Genomic DNA, 18191 nt, shown 5'->3' on the forward strand with positions numbered 1-18191 from the left:
AAATTTTATTAATAACTAATTTGTATTATTTGTAACAAAATAATACCTATGACAAAATTGTCGTGATTTATAGTTGTTATTACTTATTTATTACCACGAATGTTGAGTTGTTGTTACCACAACTTAGGTTATTACCATAGACTCAAAACTTGCAAATAATCCCGTGTTTAGATAATAAAAGAAAAATTAAAGCTGTTATCGTCGTTATTATATTCTGCAAGATTCGTGAAGTTTTCCAATATCTCTATTACTCTATATCAAAGCAATTTGTTTTCGGTGTCATCTATTTGTATTTGATACGTGATTCGTATTTTTTTGACCTCTTACCCAGTTTTCTGCTTTTAGATCTCAATGGTGCTCTTATTCTCGACGATACGTTAACGTAGGCCGCTCTGACCGAAGTGAAAAACAGACGACAACATCTCAATAACAATAATACATTATTACTGTCATCATTGATATTGTTATTATGGTCCCGCATCCGATATTCGTCATGAATGCCGAAACGTCTCGTTACTACATCGACAACCTGTACACGCAAGACAATGTAAAATGCTATCAGGCACTCAACTTTGTTAAGAACTCCATCATGGGCAGCAACAAGCAGAAGGGAATAGTCATCGCCAACGGCATACTGCCCAGGCTTTTGCAGGTGATTCATAATAAAAACAAAAATGAAAATTTCTTTCAAGCACATTTACTAAATTTACCAATGCAATATTTGTTATTATTTTTTAGGTATTACCTGACCAATCAAAAACACCAGAGATTCGTTTAGAAACTGTAGTAATACTTGGCTCATTAGCCAAAGGAACTGAAGACCAAGTTAAGGCACTAGTGGATGCCAATGTTGTGACATATATATTCAATGCTTTCCTCATGGATGATGAACCAAAATTTACAGAAGCTTGTCTTCGATGCATATGTACCATTTTACAATTTCCTTTTTCTGATTATTCTGTAGTGTTTAGTGATGCAGCCATTATAAGAAAACTGATCAAAACTATTGAAGATTCTATTAGCAACAGCATTTGTGCCATGTCTATACTATCTTATTCTTGTCGTACAACAGCTCATCAAAATATACTATGGGAAGAAGGAATTGGTTTTATTTTGGCTAATTTATTGAACACTGAACTGGACGACTTATCCATTGCCACATTGAAATGTTTTGCTCGTGTTTGCCAAGATAATCCAATGATTTCTGCAGCTTTGGAAGAGACTGAATACAATGGAAAGACAATGCCAGAAATGTTAGACTCTATGCGAGGTGGTGACCGACCAACTAGTATGCGTTTAGCAGCATCAAAATGTATAACGTGCCTTTATCGAGCAGGAGCATTAGAAGTAAATGATTCTAAAGTAATGTTTGGAGCATTGCCAACTCTCGTGCGTTTATGTCAAAATGATCAAAAATGGGAACATCGTGTAGAAGCAGCTGAAATTTTAGCTGTACTCATTGAGGATGATGCTGAACTTCAGTCATTAGCAAGTATATCAAATCATTTATTACAAACACTAGCAGAGTTTGTAAATTATCCTGCACATCCCTTGGGGGAATATGGTGGTACTTATGGAGAACATAGGTCTAAAGAAATGAAACAAGCTGCTTTCAAAGTAAAATTAAATTTTAGTTATTTTCTCATTCTTCAGTATGTTTATAATTATGTTTGTTTTAGGTATTTGCATCTCTTGGGGCGAATGATGAAGAAATTCGTAAGCGAATAATTGAAACTGACAATTTAATTGATCACATTGTTTTAGGTCTGAAAGATCCTAGTCCTAAAGTGCAATTGGCTGCTGTTAGATGTTTACATTCTTTGTCACGTTCTGTTCAGCAATTGCGTACTACTTTTCAAGATCATTCTGTTTGGAAACCTTTAATGACATTATTAGAAGGTGCTTCGGATGAAATTCTGAGTGTCACCTCGTCCACACTATGTAATCTTTTGTTAGAATTTTCACCATCTAAAGAACCCATATTAGAGTCTGGAGCTATAGAACTATTTTGCAGTTTAACCAAACGAGATGATCATTCATTAAGACTTAATGGAATATGGGCATTAATGAACATGGCATTCCAAGCAGAACAAAAAATTAAATCACAAATCCTAAGTACTCTGGGAACTGACCAAATATTCAATTTGTTATCTGATTCTCACATCAACATTCTAATGAAAACATTAGGGCTGTTAAGAAATTTGCTTTCAACAAAACCTCACATCGACTATATAATGAATCTCTGCGGTGGTGATATAATACAGGCTGTGATGATGATTCTTGAAGGCGATCATTTGCCAGAGGTAAAGGAACAGGCATTGTGTATTTTAGCCAACATTGCTGATGGTGACATTGCTAAGGATTACATAATGAGAAATAACGAGATCCTGAAAAAAATTCAAGAATACATGACAAATTGTAATGCAAAATTACAAGCTGCAGCAATATTTTGTGTATCAAATCTTGTATGGAAAGAAGATAGTGGTGCAGTTGATAGACAAGCCAAATTAAAAGAAATGGGCATTTTTAAACTTTTGCAACAATTGATAACAACGTCAGATTCATTGTTGTTTGACAAAGTAAAAACCGCATTGACCCAGTTTTCAGACTCTTGACAAATAAGCTGTTACAATTTACCACCTTCTGTTGGTGTGTAAGCCAAATGTTTATTCATGCTTTCATTTATTGTAATTTTATTTTATTTAATATAAATTATAAATTGTGATAAGCAGTGTTTAAAAACATTTGTATAAATTTTCTCTTAATTCTTATAAATCTATTGTATAATTTTTTTCATCACTATTCATTATTATTATATTATTTGTTATTTTAATTTTGCTGATTAATATTTTGTTTTCATCATATAATTAAACTAAATATAATTTTATATTTGTACTCTAATTATTTTCTTCCCCAGTAAAAAATTTACAGTAATGATAATTTATGAAACATAAGAGCAAGGTCATGAAAAGATAAAATATAAATTAATAATATTCATAATTTATTTCAACAAAGTAATCGTTAATTGGAAGAGAAATTTTTACATACACAAGAATATCCAATATTAAATCTTGTAAGCACATTTAATCCTAAATTCCATAAATTGGCAATGTTTAGCCTATATTACGATCGTTGCAAATAACAATACAAAAAAAATACAAAATTAGTATTGAGCACCCATATTCAAAATTATTGAATGCATATAAATTGAAAATAATTTATAGTAATAAATTATAAGTAAATTATAATAATTTTTTATTTGTAATAAGTAAAAAAAAATTATATGTATATATATAAATATATAAATAAATAATATATGATTTTTTTTTTATAAATTATAATTATTGTAACCCAGTGATAAAGAAAGACTACATCATTGTTCCAAATACAGGATTATGTCGACATATACTAGGCCCATATTCTTCGTAATCTTTTTTCGAATGGCACACTGTGTAAAACTCCGGCTAAAAAAATAAATTCAATTTGTTTAATTCAAGATTAACTAAGAAAATAAAAAAAAAATTGTACATACTGAAGACGCTAACATACTACCGCCAAACCAAACAGCATATCTTTGCATGTTGTGAGTATACACTTGAACGTCAATAGGTTTGGGCTAAACATTAAAAGATATTATAAGCCATTTTTAAAAATAGTGTTTTATTAAAATTTACCTTTAAATTATCTCCGGCAATTTTTTCACTACGTTTCAATCTAGCATCAACTACACGTTTGATGTCCCTCTGAAGACGTCTACCAAAGTCTTTAAACATAGTTGAACCTCCAGATAAAACAATATTATCATACAATGGACGACGCACATCAATTGGACAATTTTGTATAACTGTATCAACCATTTCAGATATGGGAGTGGTAAAATCGGGATTTGAAAACTATAAAATCAAAGAATTATAACTTCTTTATTACAAAAGAGGGAGAATATATACTTCTGGATGGAAGAAAATTTCTGGTCCCAAGAATCGTTCATAACCAACATCTACAGAAAATGGTTGCTTAGTCACGCTATTAATGCCATCATATTTTCTCAACCATTTTGATGGCTCTGAATCATACTTGGCAAATTCTTTAGCAATATCTGGACATATATAGGAGTAACGTTCTTTAATTGCTTTAGCTGTTTCCAAACTTTGTTCTGGTGGAATACCAATTTCTCTTTCTCTCAATAATGACTGAATAAAATATGTTATATTACGACCAGCTATTGGTATGTGTTTAATGCAACTACCAATTACGTAGCCTTCAGCCTAAAATCATAAAAATTAAATACAAATTAACAATCAAATTTAATGTAATTTTAATATTGCTCATAAAAAGTAATTAATACATAAAACTTTGACCAAAACCAGCCTTTCTTTAATCCAGCGGTTCTCAAACTTTTTTGTTCGCGGAGCCCATATATTCCTAAAAAAAATTACGGAGCCCCAAAGATCAGAAATGTCTATATGAGGCAACAAAAATTCATAAATAAATTATGTAATTACAATTAACAATTGTAAATGATTTGCTTTATATTTTTATTTTCTATAAAATACGAATATATACGATCCATTTGTATTTTTATTCACAAAAAAAAATTGTTAGCAATAAAAACAATTGATGGTAAAATAAAAAACACGTAATACGAATAAACACCGAAATAACAATATTTGCGTTAGCGGCCGATGAATAACGAGTAATGACTGAAGAATCAAGAAATTATTAGAACTTCGTAGAATGTAGATTGTACTCTTGTAGATAAGTAAACTAAATCATTATCTTACAACATGTCAAATGAATGAAAAACCCGACTTTTATCTAATCTCATTTTGACAATGACACAAAATATGACATATGTGGATTTATAAATATTTTAAAGTTTTAAACGTTTAAAATAATTCATATTGGTACGGTCTAAATAATATTGATTATAAAAATAAAAATTTAACTAAGAAATATAATAATAATTTAATAATTTAAATTTAATTAATACAAAAATTCTCAGGGAGCCACGGAGCCCTTAGACTACTCTCGCGGAGCACAGTTTGAGAACCGCTGCTTTAATCTATTAACATATAACGTATTTTTCTGATTCAATCAGAGTAAGGAAAATTAATTTTCAGTTACTACATATTTATATTAAGTCAGTGCACAGAAAATACTAAAAGAAATATTTTTCACGATATAAAATAATTGTAAATTAACTTGCTTATTGTATAACAGTAAGTTGTTAAAAATTAATAAGATTTATATTAAACGTTTTAAAATTTATATTTTTTATAATAGTTATCAGTTTATCACTTAAAACTAATTATATTATAATTATTTAATTTTAAATGGAGAACACCAAAATTTATTATAGAAACATAAATTCACTAAAGCTAGAAAAATGCAAGTAAGACATTCCATTGTACATATATATTAGGTAAGACTGCATTTGTTTTACTGAGAACATGGAAATATAATATATTAAATCAATAAACCATATTTATTTAAGAACAATAAAAAATATATTCCAAAAATTTTCATTTACTTACTATTAAAATTATAACTAGTGAAAACTGGAAACACTTGGTGAAATATTTCACATTTAGTAGGTAAATTCCCAACGTTTATACCAAAAAAAAAACATGCGTCACAATAATATTTACTGATCAAAATTTATCTTGAAAAACTTCTTTATCAAAATAGAAGTAATGATTGGTTTTGAAAATCTAAGATAATCTGTCTAATACTCAATTTGAGTGCCTCTCTTTTTACAAACAATGATCTAACAAATACAACAAAAGCATTGGCTAAAATGCAAGACACTGAAGACTGGTCTAGGAAAAATGGCACAGAGGACACCATAAAAAAAGAAATTATTAAAGAAGAAACAATAAATACTTATTGTATTTAAAATATAAAAAAAATAAAAACATTAAATTAATTATATTACAGTAATATAGTAGAATACTTACTACTGGAATTATATGAGTTACGCCATCGCCACTATCCACTACAAGGCCTGTCAGTATACGCTCATGAAGAGGTCGTGATTTCCATGAAGCAGATAATGCCAACACAGCTTGTACAGCAATATAAAGACCAGGAACGTTGAATGTTTCAAACATTATTTCTAGCAAAAAGAAATAATTTAATTCAATTTATAACAAACGCACAGTATTTATTAATATTATATTAAGTGAATGCTAGATTCTTCTTATGGATTTTTTCCATTGTGTGTTTAAAGCGAGAATGAACTATTGTAAAAATAAAAATAAGAACACTAGATGTGCTCAATGATTGGCTTTTTTGATATTTTAATTTTTAAGCATGATAAGAGTTTTAGTTAACTAATATCTAACTTAGAAATTAAAATATTAAAAAACACTAACGCCAAAAAACAGATGTTCTCATCTTCAATTTTTATTAAGGTCAAATCACTAATATTAAAGCTAACAACGCCTACTTGCCATGTTATATGTATGTAATTTGGTAAAAAATAGTGTATAATTAATTATATTATTTCATAGTTTACTTACCTGCAGTATATTCACGATTTTCTGGAGTGTTTAATGGTGGTTCGGTTAGTAAAAAATGATGATCTTCAGGCTCAGCTCTTAAATATTTAAAGATACAATGTTCTAAAAATCTTTCCATCAAATCCCAGTCTTCGATCAAACCATGCCTTACTGGATACTACAAAATTTAATTAAACCAGATAATATTGTGTTTTTATTTTTTTACAGTGATATTAAAAATGTATTTACTTTAATGGAATAACCCTTGGCATCAAATGCTTCATCTCCTATGTAGAAATCTAAATCTTCCACTCCCTTTGTCAGTCGTCTAACAGTCTGATCACCCACCTTGGCCGACTCTTTGATGGCAATAGCTGATGGTATTATCATCTGTGGCTCTTTGTTGGGAGCAAATCCCAACTTTGTATACCTGAACATCGATCATTATATTAGCAATTAGTAATTATTAAGTATGAAAGTATGAGCGAGGGTGACGAAGCACCCAAGGTAATACAATAGAGTGAGATAATAATATTATGAAGGGATGGGCCAACCAGCACTCACCCAGTTCCCACATCGATGACGCATGGTGGAAGTCTGCCTAGCATATCTTCGACGGCGGTTGAATTTAATTGCTCTATCAAACAGTTACCTTAAATAAGAAAAGAATCTGGTAAACTAAAGTGAATAACAACAAACAAATAGTGTACGAGTGGTAAGTCGTTTAATCGTTAAGATTGTTTTATTTTTGATTATTTTCACTTCATAGGACTACAAGTCCAACAATAATCATTATCAATATCTACAGCCGTGACCAGAACGACATTTTTACTGATAAACACCGTTAATACCACACGATACCAAGATTATAGTACCACCACATCATACCCATTTATCTGAACATGGATGAGAAAATAGATTATTATCAAAGCCATGGCTAAATAACATGATCAAAGCAAAATACCATAAAACCATTATCATAAAAAAAACTATTGATAGTATTTTAATCAGTTTTATTTATTGTTTTCGTACATTTTCAATTTTGACGGAATTACCCTTTTTGACACTTATTGTCTATTATTAAAGTATGACAAATATGTAATAATAAATTACAATAAAATATGTGGACTCAATTGTCTACTCGTCTCAAACTGACGTTACTCTTGAACCTTGATTAGTGTTCCCGAAATCCCGAATAAAATCGACAAATAGATATACCAAATTTGTCCACCTCCACCGTCTTCGTTTGTGTTCAGAAAATGGACGAACCTTCTACCAGTTCCAATTTGTGCAAGAAATTATCGTATTCCATACATTCCTATTCGAGTTACTTGCCGACTTATGTACCAGAGTAAGGACAACTTACCTTTACACTTATTATTAATTAATTATATACAAATATTAACCGAACATACATAATATCATGAATTTACGTCGTTACCCCTTATAGTTTGTAAAGTTCATTTTCATTAAATCTATTGGTGTGCTCAACAGAAAATAGTAATTTCAATATTTGTTTTAATTTGATTACACGATTATGTATACAATTATACTTAACGTCAATTGATAAAACACTATACAGAGTATTGGATAAATTATGTATCTTAATTGTATATAGATTATATATAAATTGAGACAAATTGGTCACATTTTTGTTGTAATTGTTAACTAATTGTTAAACTATAAAAAAATATTTTTTTGAATAAAATACACTGATATATTATTTTAAGTTTCTAGGTACCTAACTATGTCCTACCTACAATTTGTTAATAAATATCTACCTAATCTTATGAATAACTTATTTATATAGTAATTGTATGTTTTATCATGTACTTTTTACCTCAAGGTAATTAATAGTAGATACAAAAAAATTTATCTCATAATGAACTGTAGGTATAATTAGTTTTAAATTATAGTAATATTTAATAATTTTTAAATATATTTGTATATATTATAGAAATAATTTTTTATCTTGATTATTATTAGATTAAATTATTATTATACTTTAATTAATAATTTGATAGATACATTGTAATTGTTATATTGTATAACAGGTTACAACCTTAAAAAATTATTTATCTTGGTACTGATCCAATATTTTTACCTTGCAATAAAGCTCTTAAATTCATTTAAAATTGACAATGTCCTAAATATAGTATATAAGTATACTTATATTTTAAGTTATTATTATCAATCTAATTTATCTGGATTAACCAATGTGGTTCTAATGATATTTTTAGAAAAGTAAACTATTAATTTTAATTTAATAACTGTTTTTTTTTTTAACTTTTTTAAATATTTTAATTTGAGTAGTTAATATTTAAATAATATTTAATGTTTTTGTATGTTCACAGAAATATTTTACTAAATAAACAGGATGATCAAAGTTCTAGATGGTCTTCAATGTCCAATAGTCCACCTCAAGTATAATTAATAATATTATATATCATTTATGATTTAGATCTATTTTATTGATTTAATCAAAATAATTATTTATTAAATTACAGTACTTAATCTTGAAGCTACAAAACACTTCCATTGTAAAGTATATTAAGTTTGGAAAGTATGAACGACCACATGTATGTAATTTAAAAAGATTCAAAGTTTACGGTGGATTAGAAGATGATACAAAGATTGAATTGCTCTATAGGTGATAACAGCAAATATAATTTCTTTATATTAAATATTAATTGTTTCTTATTATATCTTTAGTATTTATTTTTTTTATTGTTTTGATTTTAGTGGTCTCAGCAATAATAGTGAATTAGAAACATTTAATTTACGTTATACTCTTGAAAATAGTGCAATGATTCCTGTAAGATATATCAGATTAGAACCTCTTGAATCCTGGGGTTCAAATTTTAATTATAGTCTTTGGTATGTTGAGTTACATGGCATTGATGATTCTCAAATTATATCAAATGAAATTACTAGATTCTATCAAGTATGATTTAAAACTTTATAATTATTTATTATTCAATTATTATAAAATATGATGTTACTATTAGTTTCGAGAAGAAACGTTAATTCGATTGTGTCTCAAACATTTTCGTCAAAATCATTATGATCTAGCTGCCAATGTTCTCTTACACAGTTCTCATGTATCATTAGAACATCCATTTTTATCACAACTATATGATACATTAGTTACACATGGAAATTATGAAAAGGCTGAGATTTCAATGGATCAAGCAATAAATGGTTAGTTTTTACTCCCTGAGTAAAACCTTAAAATAAAAATCAATATTTTGTTTTAGATGGCTTTTTAGAAGGTTTTATGAAGAATCAAAATTTTAAACCTATTTGGAATTTAGTTAAAGAACATGACAATGGAGGTAAAAAAAGGCCGTGTATGCGTGGAGGTCATCAAATGTGTATTGATTCAACCATTGGAATTATATATCTGCTTGGTGGTTGGGACGGACATAAGGATTTGTCTGATTTATGGTGCTTTACTATTGCAACTGGTACATGGCATTGTATTTCGACCAATGTAGAAGAACATGTAAAATTATTTAATTTTTATCAGTCAAATAATTACATATAAAATCATTGAACCAATAAAATATATTTCACATAGGGTGGACCGAGTCCACGGTCATGTCATAAGATATGTATTGACATGGAAAGGAAGCAAATTTTTGTTTTAGGAAGATTCTATGAAGCTCAGCCGTATATAAATGATTACCCTCAGGTATTATTGTAATTGAATCGATTATTTCAGAAACCCGTTAAGTGCAAATTTTAAAATTCCCAGTTTGCCGCAGAAAGTTGTCAAATGCCATTTATTAACTGGTTTCTGAACTAAATCCATTATTTAACCAAAAATTAAGCAGCTATAGAGTTCTGATACTTAACAGGTTTTGCACTAAACAGTGTTTTATTTCGTAAAATAATAATCTGAATCTAACACATTTTTCATAATTTTGGCGTTTGACAGGTTTCTGAAATAATCGCTTCAATTTTATTATTAAAATTTTGTATCTATTTTTTATTTTTAAAATGTCTTCTTTTTTTTTTTTTAGAGTGATTTTTATGTCTATGACATTGAACAGAATCAGTGGACTCTAATAAGTGCTGACACAAGTATAATGGGTGGACCCAAATTATTGTTTGACCATCAAATGGTTATGGATTCTATATCATCAACTATTTATGTATTTGGTGGTAGGGTGGTAGCTTCTTCTTCTAGGTTTGAACAAGTTATATAACTAAACTATAATATTGTTTAAAAAATGAGTTTTTTTATTATTTATTTTAGATGCAATTCTGATGATGAAGCTTTAAAAAACAATCCAGATTTTTCTGGTTTTTATAAATATCACGTTCCAACCAATACATGGACATGTATTCTGCCAGATACATACCATGAAATTAAAGTCCGAGGTGGACTTGTGACACACAACCCACAGACAGTAGCATCACGCGGAGGACATTCTATATTATTACACTCAGTTTGTTTTATTTTTTATAATGATTATTATAATCTATAACAATTAAACATATTCTAATAAGGTTGATTTTTCATTAGAAAATGAGACGAATATATATATTTGGTGGTCAGCGGCAAAGATGGGCACAGAGATGTCCAGATTTTTTATGTTATGATATTGAAACAGGGATAACACAACCAATGCCAATTCCATCAACTGATAATAAGCCACCTATGGGGTATACACAGCGCGCCACAATTGACACTGATCATGATGAAATATATGTTTTATCTGTAAGTATAATAATTGTTTTATATGACTTACGTACATTATAATATTTTTATCGCTTATTTTTATATAGAGTCTCAGTAAAGACAAGGATCGCAGAGAGGATAAAGTTCAAAATGCATTCTGGGTGTATTTTATAAAACAAAATAAATGGTAAACCTATATATTTATATTTAATTGATAATTCTATAACATAACAATGAGAAACTTTTCTCTATACTTATCAGTTATCAGTAAAGCTCTTCGTTATTTAGTATGTTAAAAGAGCAATGAAATATGTATACATATATATATGTTTTGAAAAATCTTAAATATGCTTTATGTGGTATATTAATATGCAATTAATGTGTTTTTATAAAATATACATTTAAACGGGAACTAATATAAAAAATAAATCATTCATTTATGGTATAAAATATTGATGACCATGAGAGTATAAGAAGGCTCTTCAATTTTAAATTAATTTTTTTTTTTTGCAAATTTATAACAAAATATTTGTCAATATTATGTATACAATCTTAAATATCAAAATTAGTTAAATTTGATAAAATATGTGACTTAAGTTTTTGAATTAGTGTTGCGTACTTAGTTGTAATGACTAATAATACAGAACAATAATGTTTTAAACAATATTTCTAATATTTATATAACTAAGTGTTTTAATACAAAATTTTTATTATAATGGTAAATTAATTGAATGATATAATCAAATATCGGCAACTATGTAGTAAATTTATGTATTCAAACATTATTTAATATCATTTGAATTGATTTTTATTATTTTATTTTTATATTAATAATTAATTTATTGTGTATGTTTAATAAAAATATTTTACCATAAAGTATAAAAAAAAAAAAATTATCAATAAGGTTATGTTCAGTACTGTATTATTATATCTTATATATAAAACAATATAAAAATAAAAATACTTTAATATAAATACTAAAATAATATTTTTACTGTATCAATTATATATATTAACAAAAAAAAAAAAAATACAGTATTATGTATTTTAACCAAATTAAGTAAATTTAAATTATTTTATTCTATATGTAATTTATATTTGTTTATTTTTAAATATAATATACATATATATTTTAATAATAGATTCCATACATTAAAAATATACTCATAGATTTTTAATTAGAATTCTTGATCAAATGTGTGTAACGCTGTGTCCCACATATCAATGTTGTAAAATATTTTTACATTTTTACTTATTCATTATATTTAAAATTTTTGTATTGTTTTGATTATTGTTTTTTATTAAATTATTAAAAAAATATAAATTTTTTTTCTATATATTTAACTATAAACTTATAAAATAAAATATATAGGTAATATTTAACAGAATAAATCTTATTAAGCTATATCAACGTCTAAAATAATGTTATCATTACCATTGATTAACAAAAGAAAGACAATATTAGGAAATCTTAAAAAAACATACTTTTACAAGGCTGATATCTATAGAAGTATTTTTAAATTAATATAATAGTTACTATTCATTTTATATTAGTAAAATAATCTAATGTAAGTTTTACAATTCCTTATAGGATCTGTATCTATAAAAATCACAATTCTGATGAACAGTATTGGAATAGAATGCAACACTTGGAACCATGTCCTCGTTTTGCATATCAATTGGTTTATGATCAAAAAAATAAGGTTGTTGCTTCTATTATTAATACTTTACTATTAATTATATTTTCCTAGTCTTCTTTAATTTTGATTATATTGAATTTATAAAAATTATGTTTTTATATTATAATCAAGACACACTATTTATTTGGTGGTAATCCTGGAAGAACTGATGCTCAAAATTTAAGGTTAGATGATTTTTGGGAATTGAAAGTGTATAGATGCACTAACTCAGAACTCAGCAACCAGTGCAAACTGTTAATTCGGAAATTCAAGTATGTTTTATGCTTTAATTATTCCTTCAATAAATATTTTTAATATTATTATGCTGTATAGATTTCAAGAAATTAAAAAAAAAGATAAAGTAGCAGCTATGCAATTCTTACAAACATCTGTGTCAGAGTTAATTAATCATTCCGACATGGAGCAAACTCGAGAAGTAAGTCAAAGTGATAGCAAACAAATTGAAAATTAAATACATTCAATTTAATTTATTCTGTTTTATCTAAATACATAGTCATACATTTTTTCATATTACCCATTAATTTTTTTACTTGTATTGTTAAGTAATATAAAAACTAATTAATATTTTTATTTTGCATAAACTTGCTCAAAATATCCCATGTAAAAGTGCATAATTAAATAATTTTGATGTTTTAATATAAACAATTTGAACTCCTATTAATTAAATGAAAAATAGTTTCAGGAAACTGCTGCTCTATTATTTAAAGATGATAACCAAACTGGTGATTTTAGTGATCAAATACACAAGTGGCGTTGTAATTTGTTTGAAAAATTATGTGATTTTTTTCCTAAATCAATGGTTCAGCCCCAAGAAAATTTAATTGATTTGATTTCCTTATAACTAAACCATGTTCAAAATTTTAGTCATAACTTTACTTTTTTATTTATTATATTATTAGTTCCTTTGTTCTAGCGTTATTTTTCTAATCTAAATTGATAAGAAGTATTATTTTAATTGAAAATAAGACTTATTTTAATCATAGTTCGTCCCTTTATTATTTGACATTGAATTTAAAAAATAATGATTTTGCATTTTTTCAAAAATAGACTTGACATTAAAATCTTATTAATTACCAAACTAATTGGTAATTTTTTTAATCATTCAAACATTTACAAACAATATTTATACTTTAAGTAATATTATTTAACTTGTATAATACTCTTTGAAACTTAAGTAAAGTACTTACCATTTACATGGTGTCCTTTGAAAATGTATATTAATGTATAGTAGTTTGATAATTTAAACTTTTGTAAATGGTTTTTTTCTATTTCCACCTTCACCTCTATTACTAATATAAGTTAGTGACTATTTGTATAATACCTGCATTAAAAATACATTATTAAATTTTTATGTGAAATTACTATTAAGAATTAACTGTTTAGTTTAATTTTTGCAATTATTAACTGTTAATTATTATAATGATGATGTGTAAATTTAAACTAATACTTTTTCAATATTATTATTTTAATTTAAAAAATGTTTCTAGTCTAATGTTTTTAATTTAAACTTTATGTACCGTAGATTATAATGTTTACCAAAATAGTTTGTATCGAGTCATACCAACTTTATTAATGGAAATTTTGTTTATTTACAATATGATCTCTAAACATTAATTTTTATTTCTTATCATTGAAAAATAAATGTATTTATTATTTGCATATAGTTTATGTTATGTTAATCTTCTTATAATTTTATAAAATTAAATCAATTTGATTTTGTACTTTTAAACTTTTCAGTTTTCACAATTTGTTATTGTTCAAATTATAATTAAAGAGTCCAACATAAGTATAGGTACACATATACACATAAGTGAACATTTATTGGCATATTTATATATTAACATAAACAACAGGTAAACACATTAAATATTGTATGTGCCATTTGCTATTAAAATCTTGAAAAAAAAAAAAATTAATGAATAAATGCTATAACCATAAAAGGTAAATAAGTAAAATATATTTTGATTAATGAAAACCATTTTTTCTTGGTTATGATTCAGAGTAACAAAATCTACTTGTTATTTTATGTGTAAACAAAAATAAATATTGATTTTTTTAACTGCAAATTATTAGTAAAACATTGAGAATATGCACTGTCTGTGATGGTTACAAACAATATTAGCATACACCCATACATAGTGTAACATGGTCAGGGGAACGACCAGTTAAATATAAGATATCCAGGGAGAATCGTAAGATTCTATGAATATATTTAATCTTAGCTATGGGTAGATATTTATTGAAAGGATTGTAAAATATATTTAAGTAACAACAGACTCAGTGATAGTAACCATCAATTTATAATCTTTAAAATAATTATTACACAGTACTTACATATAGATAATCTAATTATCTTATAAAAATGTGTGGCTGTGTCGTAGTCTTGCAGAGTTCTGGTGTAGATATTGCATTTTGGTTAAAGATACACAGTGAACTGGTCTCTTAATACATAGTGTGTATTGGCCATAGGCCTTACAATTATATGTATATGTGTGTATGTGTGTTTATCTAAATGTATCGGTTAGCATAAAGTGGGATTCATATGGATACCTAGATGTCATGTATTATATTAATATTAATAATTGTTACAATAGACTATATATTAATTGTATTATGTATCTTTTATACTTATCTATGTATTAAAATTTTAAATTGTGTTGATTATTCCAGTTTATTAAATTATCCTAGTTTGGGAACAAAGTCACATAACAAATTTTTATAAACTGATAGTAGATTGATACATAAACTGCATTTTCAGTGGCCACTCCTTAATGCCATGCCCCTATACTTTAAGTATTCTTTTAAATTATGATTTTTGAAATTTTTAACAATCATGCTTTTAATGGTTTAAATTCTTGTTGATATTTAATAAGTTTATTGTAACAATATAAACTTGTTTTAAATGAAAAAAAACAACCCATATTTTTTAGTGTAAATTGTTGTTTTTTATTTATTTAAATTAAGGTTCAAACTATTTACTAATGATAACAGTTCTCATAATAATAGTTTTACATGAAATATAAAATAGATGTAAATCTGTAATATTTATAGTCTAAAGTTCATTATTTGATAGTGAAGTATGGAGAGATGTGGTGGTTGCAACAAAAGGTCTACACTAAGCCTAAAAAAAAGTAACTCAAAAATGTTTGTAGATTACAAAATATTAATGTGGATATAATAATATCCATTATTAACAAATAACATTTTTAACTCATTTTAGCTTCATAGCTACCTTTTAAATCTTTTTAACTATGAACAATTATTATTTATTATTATCAGAGCATAGAGTTCAATAAATCAAAAATATGCCTATTCTTTCATATTTATTTTGTAAAAACATTTTTGAAAATATATTCTTTAAGTATAAAGATAAACTATAAAAAGTTAGAATTTAAATGAATACATAATTTAAAGGGGAAAATTATGCAAGTGTTTGAAAATATATTATAGTTTATTTACATATCTATTGGTAATTTCTTTTTCTATAAATAATAATACTGTAATTTGAACTCATTTTTGTAAAATTATTGATGCTTACTCGTCTAAAATGCTATCTATCACATGTTTGGTGGTTTAGCTTTAGTATAGGTAGGTACTACATTACTTCAGTAGAGCTTCGATAATCCGGACCCCCGATAATTCAGATGGCATAAGTCCATTTGTTCAAAAATACATTTGTAGTTTATCGGAATTCTTCAGAAGAAAATTACTGAATATTATCATTATAAACATTTTTTTTTTTTGTAATTCAATGTGTTAAAGTTATTTATTATTTTTGTAATTTAAAGTGCAATAAATATAAAAGTGATGGGATTAATAATAAAAAAATCTTAGTTATTTGAATAGGTAATCTTGAAAACCCTTCGGTAGTCCGAACAATGCTGAAAAAAAAATGTCTGAATTCGTCCGAACTACTGTCGAGACTCTAGTTTATATAAACAAGTATAGGTATCTATCAAATTGTATTATATAATAGTCAATATGTTTATGTTATTTATAATATTGAAATTAATATTAGGCTTCTTCCATATGTCATTATATCAGTATATATTTTATCATTTTGCAAAGTTAGTCAGTCTGTCTTCGTAGTCGTAACCTAATGTTAATCAAATCTACGCGGTTAAACTGTGGTTTAAGTTATTAAATGAACTTCTTATGTTATTTTTCAATTATTAGTACGAACACTTGAACTATGATTTATTTAAATTATTTTTATCAAAATATCATTCAAGATTAAGAAATTTTTGTACGTTTTTTAAAAACACGTGATTTATTACCTAATGAATAAATGTGTACTAAAATCTTTCACCATAAGGTTAACAACGAAAAATAGTGTTCATTGTAAAAGTAAAAATAAAACACTTAATAATAATAATTATATCCTATCTATATAACTTAAGCAATTCATTCGATTTAAATGGTTCCAATTTTTTGTATTGATTTTATTATTTTAAAATAAATCAACAACTTGAAATTTATCTGTTCAGAGATTCTTATATTTTTAATATAATTAGTCTTGCTTGGCGCATTTCGATCAGACAGTTATTATTTGAAAAAAATTTAATTCTAAATTAAAAATTATTATAATTGAATTTACCTCATTTTGATATTTATTAGGTATGTTTTCATCTGTTTTGGTACATATATAAAAAACGATAAACTTAAAAAGTGATATAACTTATAAGGTCTTATAACTTGTTTTGGTATAGTATTTACTGGTTTGTACGATTTGCTAATTGTAAACGGTTTTATTGTTATACATTGGCATCCCCAGGGGGGGAGTAAGACGGGGAACTTGCCCCCTAGAATTTTAAATTTGTTATACTTAATTATAATAATTTAATGTAATAATGACAAAAAATAATAATTTACTATAAACAAAATGTGTAAAAAAAACCTTCATTTATTTTTTAAATCAATTTACCCCCTCCCCCCCTAGAAAAATGTCTGGCGACGCCTATGTTGTTATAATATAATATATAATCACTTGTGCTTATTATCAATATTATCATATTATAAACATGGATCTACTTGCTAATTATTGATAAATCCGTTATATTTTTATGGTTATATTGTTATATATAAAAATATATTTTATTTTTACATAGCTTTCATAATGGTAGGACGTGAAATGAGTCACTAATAATTTATTTATTATTAATTTAGCAATTTACAATCAACACAACTCGTAAGAAGAAGACGGATGGACCTTTTGTTTTTAATTTTATTTGAAAAGAATCTACATAGATACAGTTTAACAACATTTAATACGAAGAATACATAAATAGGTATGGACGATATCGA

The 18191-nt window shown here is 26.2% G+C and overlaps 3 protein-coding genes across 3 annotated transcripts; 2 read left to right on the plus strand and 1 right to left on the minus strand.

Annotated features, from left to right (window-relative positions):
- The first annotated feature begins 183 nt into the window (after nt 1-183).
- On the plus strand, nt 184-2746 carry LOC112594578 (armadillo repeat-containing protein 8-like). The gene is made up of 3 exons (XM_025339437.1): nt 184-652; nt 739-1617; nt 1680-2746. The coding sequence occupies exons 1-3, from the start codon at nt 470-472 to the stop codon at nt 2613-2615; spliced, it is 1998 nt and encodes a 665-aa protein (XP_025195222.1). The 5' UTR covers nt 184-469; the 3' UTR covers nt 2616-2746.
- A 562-nt stretch (nt 2747-3308) lies between these two features.
- On the minus strand, nt 3309-7294 carry LOC112594579 (actin-related protein 3). The gene is made up of 8 exons (XM_025339438.1): nt 7065-7294; nt 6750-6930; nt 6522-6678; nt 5958-6115; nt 3948-4265; nt 3675-3893; nt 3533-3616; nt 3309-3464 (listed from the first exon to the last, which is right to left on the minus strand). The coding sequence occupies exons 1-8, from the start codon at nt 7106-7108 to the stop codon at nt 3369-3371; spliced, it is 1257 nt and encodes a 418-aa protein (XP_025195223.1). The 5' UTR covers nt 7109-7294; the 3' UTR covers nt 3309-3368.
- Nucleotides 7295-7759: 465 nt separating this feature from the next.
- On the plus strand, nt 7760-13887 carry LOC112594583 (muskelin). Its single transcript, XM_025339442.1, has 15 exons — nt 7760-7851; nt 8855-8924; nt 9008-9150; nt 9243-9444; nt 9509-9701; nt 9758-10005; nt 10081-10194; nt 10526-10692; nt 10762-10954; nt 11032-11226; nt 11295-11374; nt 12779-12890; nt 12999-13138; nt 13200-13302; nt 13564-13887. The coding sequence occupies exons 1-15, from the start codon at nt 7760-7762 to the stop codon at nt 13726-13728; spliced, it is 2217 nt and encodes a 738-aa protein (XP_025195227.1). The 3' UTR covers nt 13729-13887.
- The last annotated feature ends 4304 nt before the right edge of the window (nt 13888-18191 follow it).

The sequence above is a fragment of the Melanaphis sacchari genome, unplaced genomic scaffold, assembly GCF_002803265.2.
Source record: "Melanaphis sacchari strain LSU unplaced genomic scaffold, SCAv2.0 Contig23_pilon_pilon, whole genome shotgun sequence".
In the NCBI taxonomy this organism is placed as follows: Eukaryota; Metazoa; Arthropoda; class Insecta; order Hemiptera; family Aphididae; genus Melanaphis; species Melanaphis sacchari.

Bases quoted from the DNA above. Each gene is read 5' to 3' on its own strand.
- LOC112594583 (XM_025339442.1), top strand. From the start codon at position 7,760: ATGGACGAACCTTCTACCAGTTCCAATTTGTGCAAGAAATTATCGTAT. The intron at 7,852-8,854 runs GTAAGGACAACT...GTATGTTCACAG, and splicing joins TTGCCGACTTATGTACCAGA to AAATATTTTACTAAATAAAC. The intron at 10,955-11,031 runs GTTTGTTTTATT...ATTTTTCATTAG, and splicing joins ATTCTATATTATTACACTCA to AAAATGAGACGAATATATAT.
- LOC112594579 (XM_025339438.1), bottom strand. From the start codon at position 7,108: ATGCTAGGCAGACTTCCACCATGCGTCATCGATGTGGGAACTGG. The intron at 3,617-3,674 runs GTAAATTTTAAT...TTTAATGTTTAG, and splicing joins TTGCCGGAGATAATTTAAAG to CCCAAACCTATTGACGTTCA. The intron at 3,465-3,532 runs GTATGTACAATT...TTATTTTTTTAG, and splicing joins GTAGTATGTTAGCGTCTTCA to CCGGAGTTTTACACAGTGTG.
- LOC112594578 (XM_025339437.1), top strand. From the start codon at position 470: ATGGTCCCGCATCCGATATTCGTCATGAATGCCGAAACGTCTCGTTAC. The intron at 653-738 runs GTGATTCATAAT...ATTATTTTTTAG, and splicing joins TACTGCCCAGGCTTTTGCAG to GTATTACCTGACCAATCAAA. The intron at 1,618-1,679 runs GTAAAATTAAAT...TGTTTGTTTTAG, and splicing joins TGAAACAAGCTGCTTTCAAA to GTATTTGCATCTCTTGGGGC.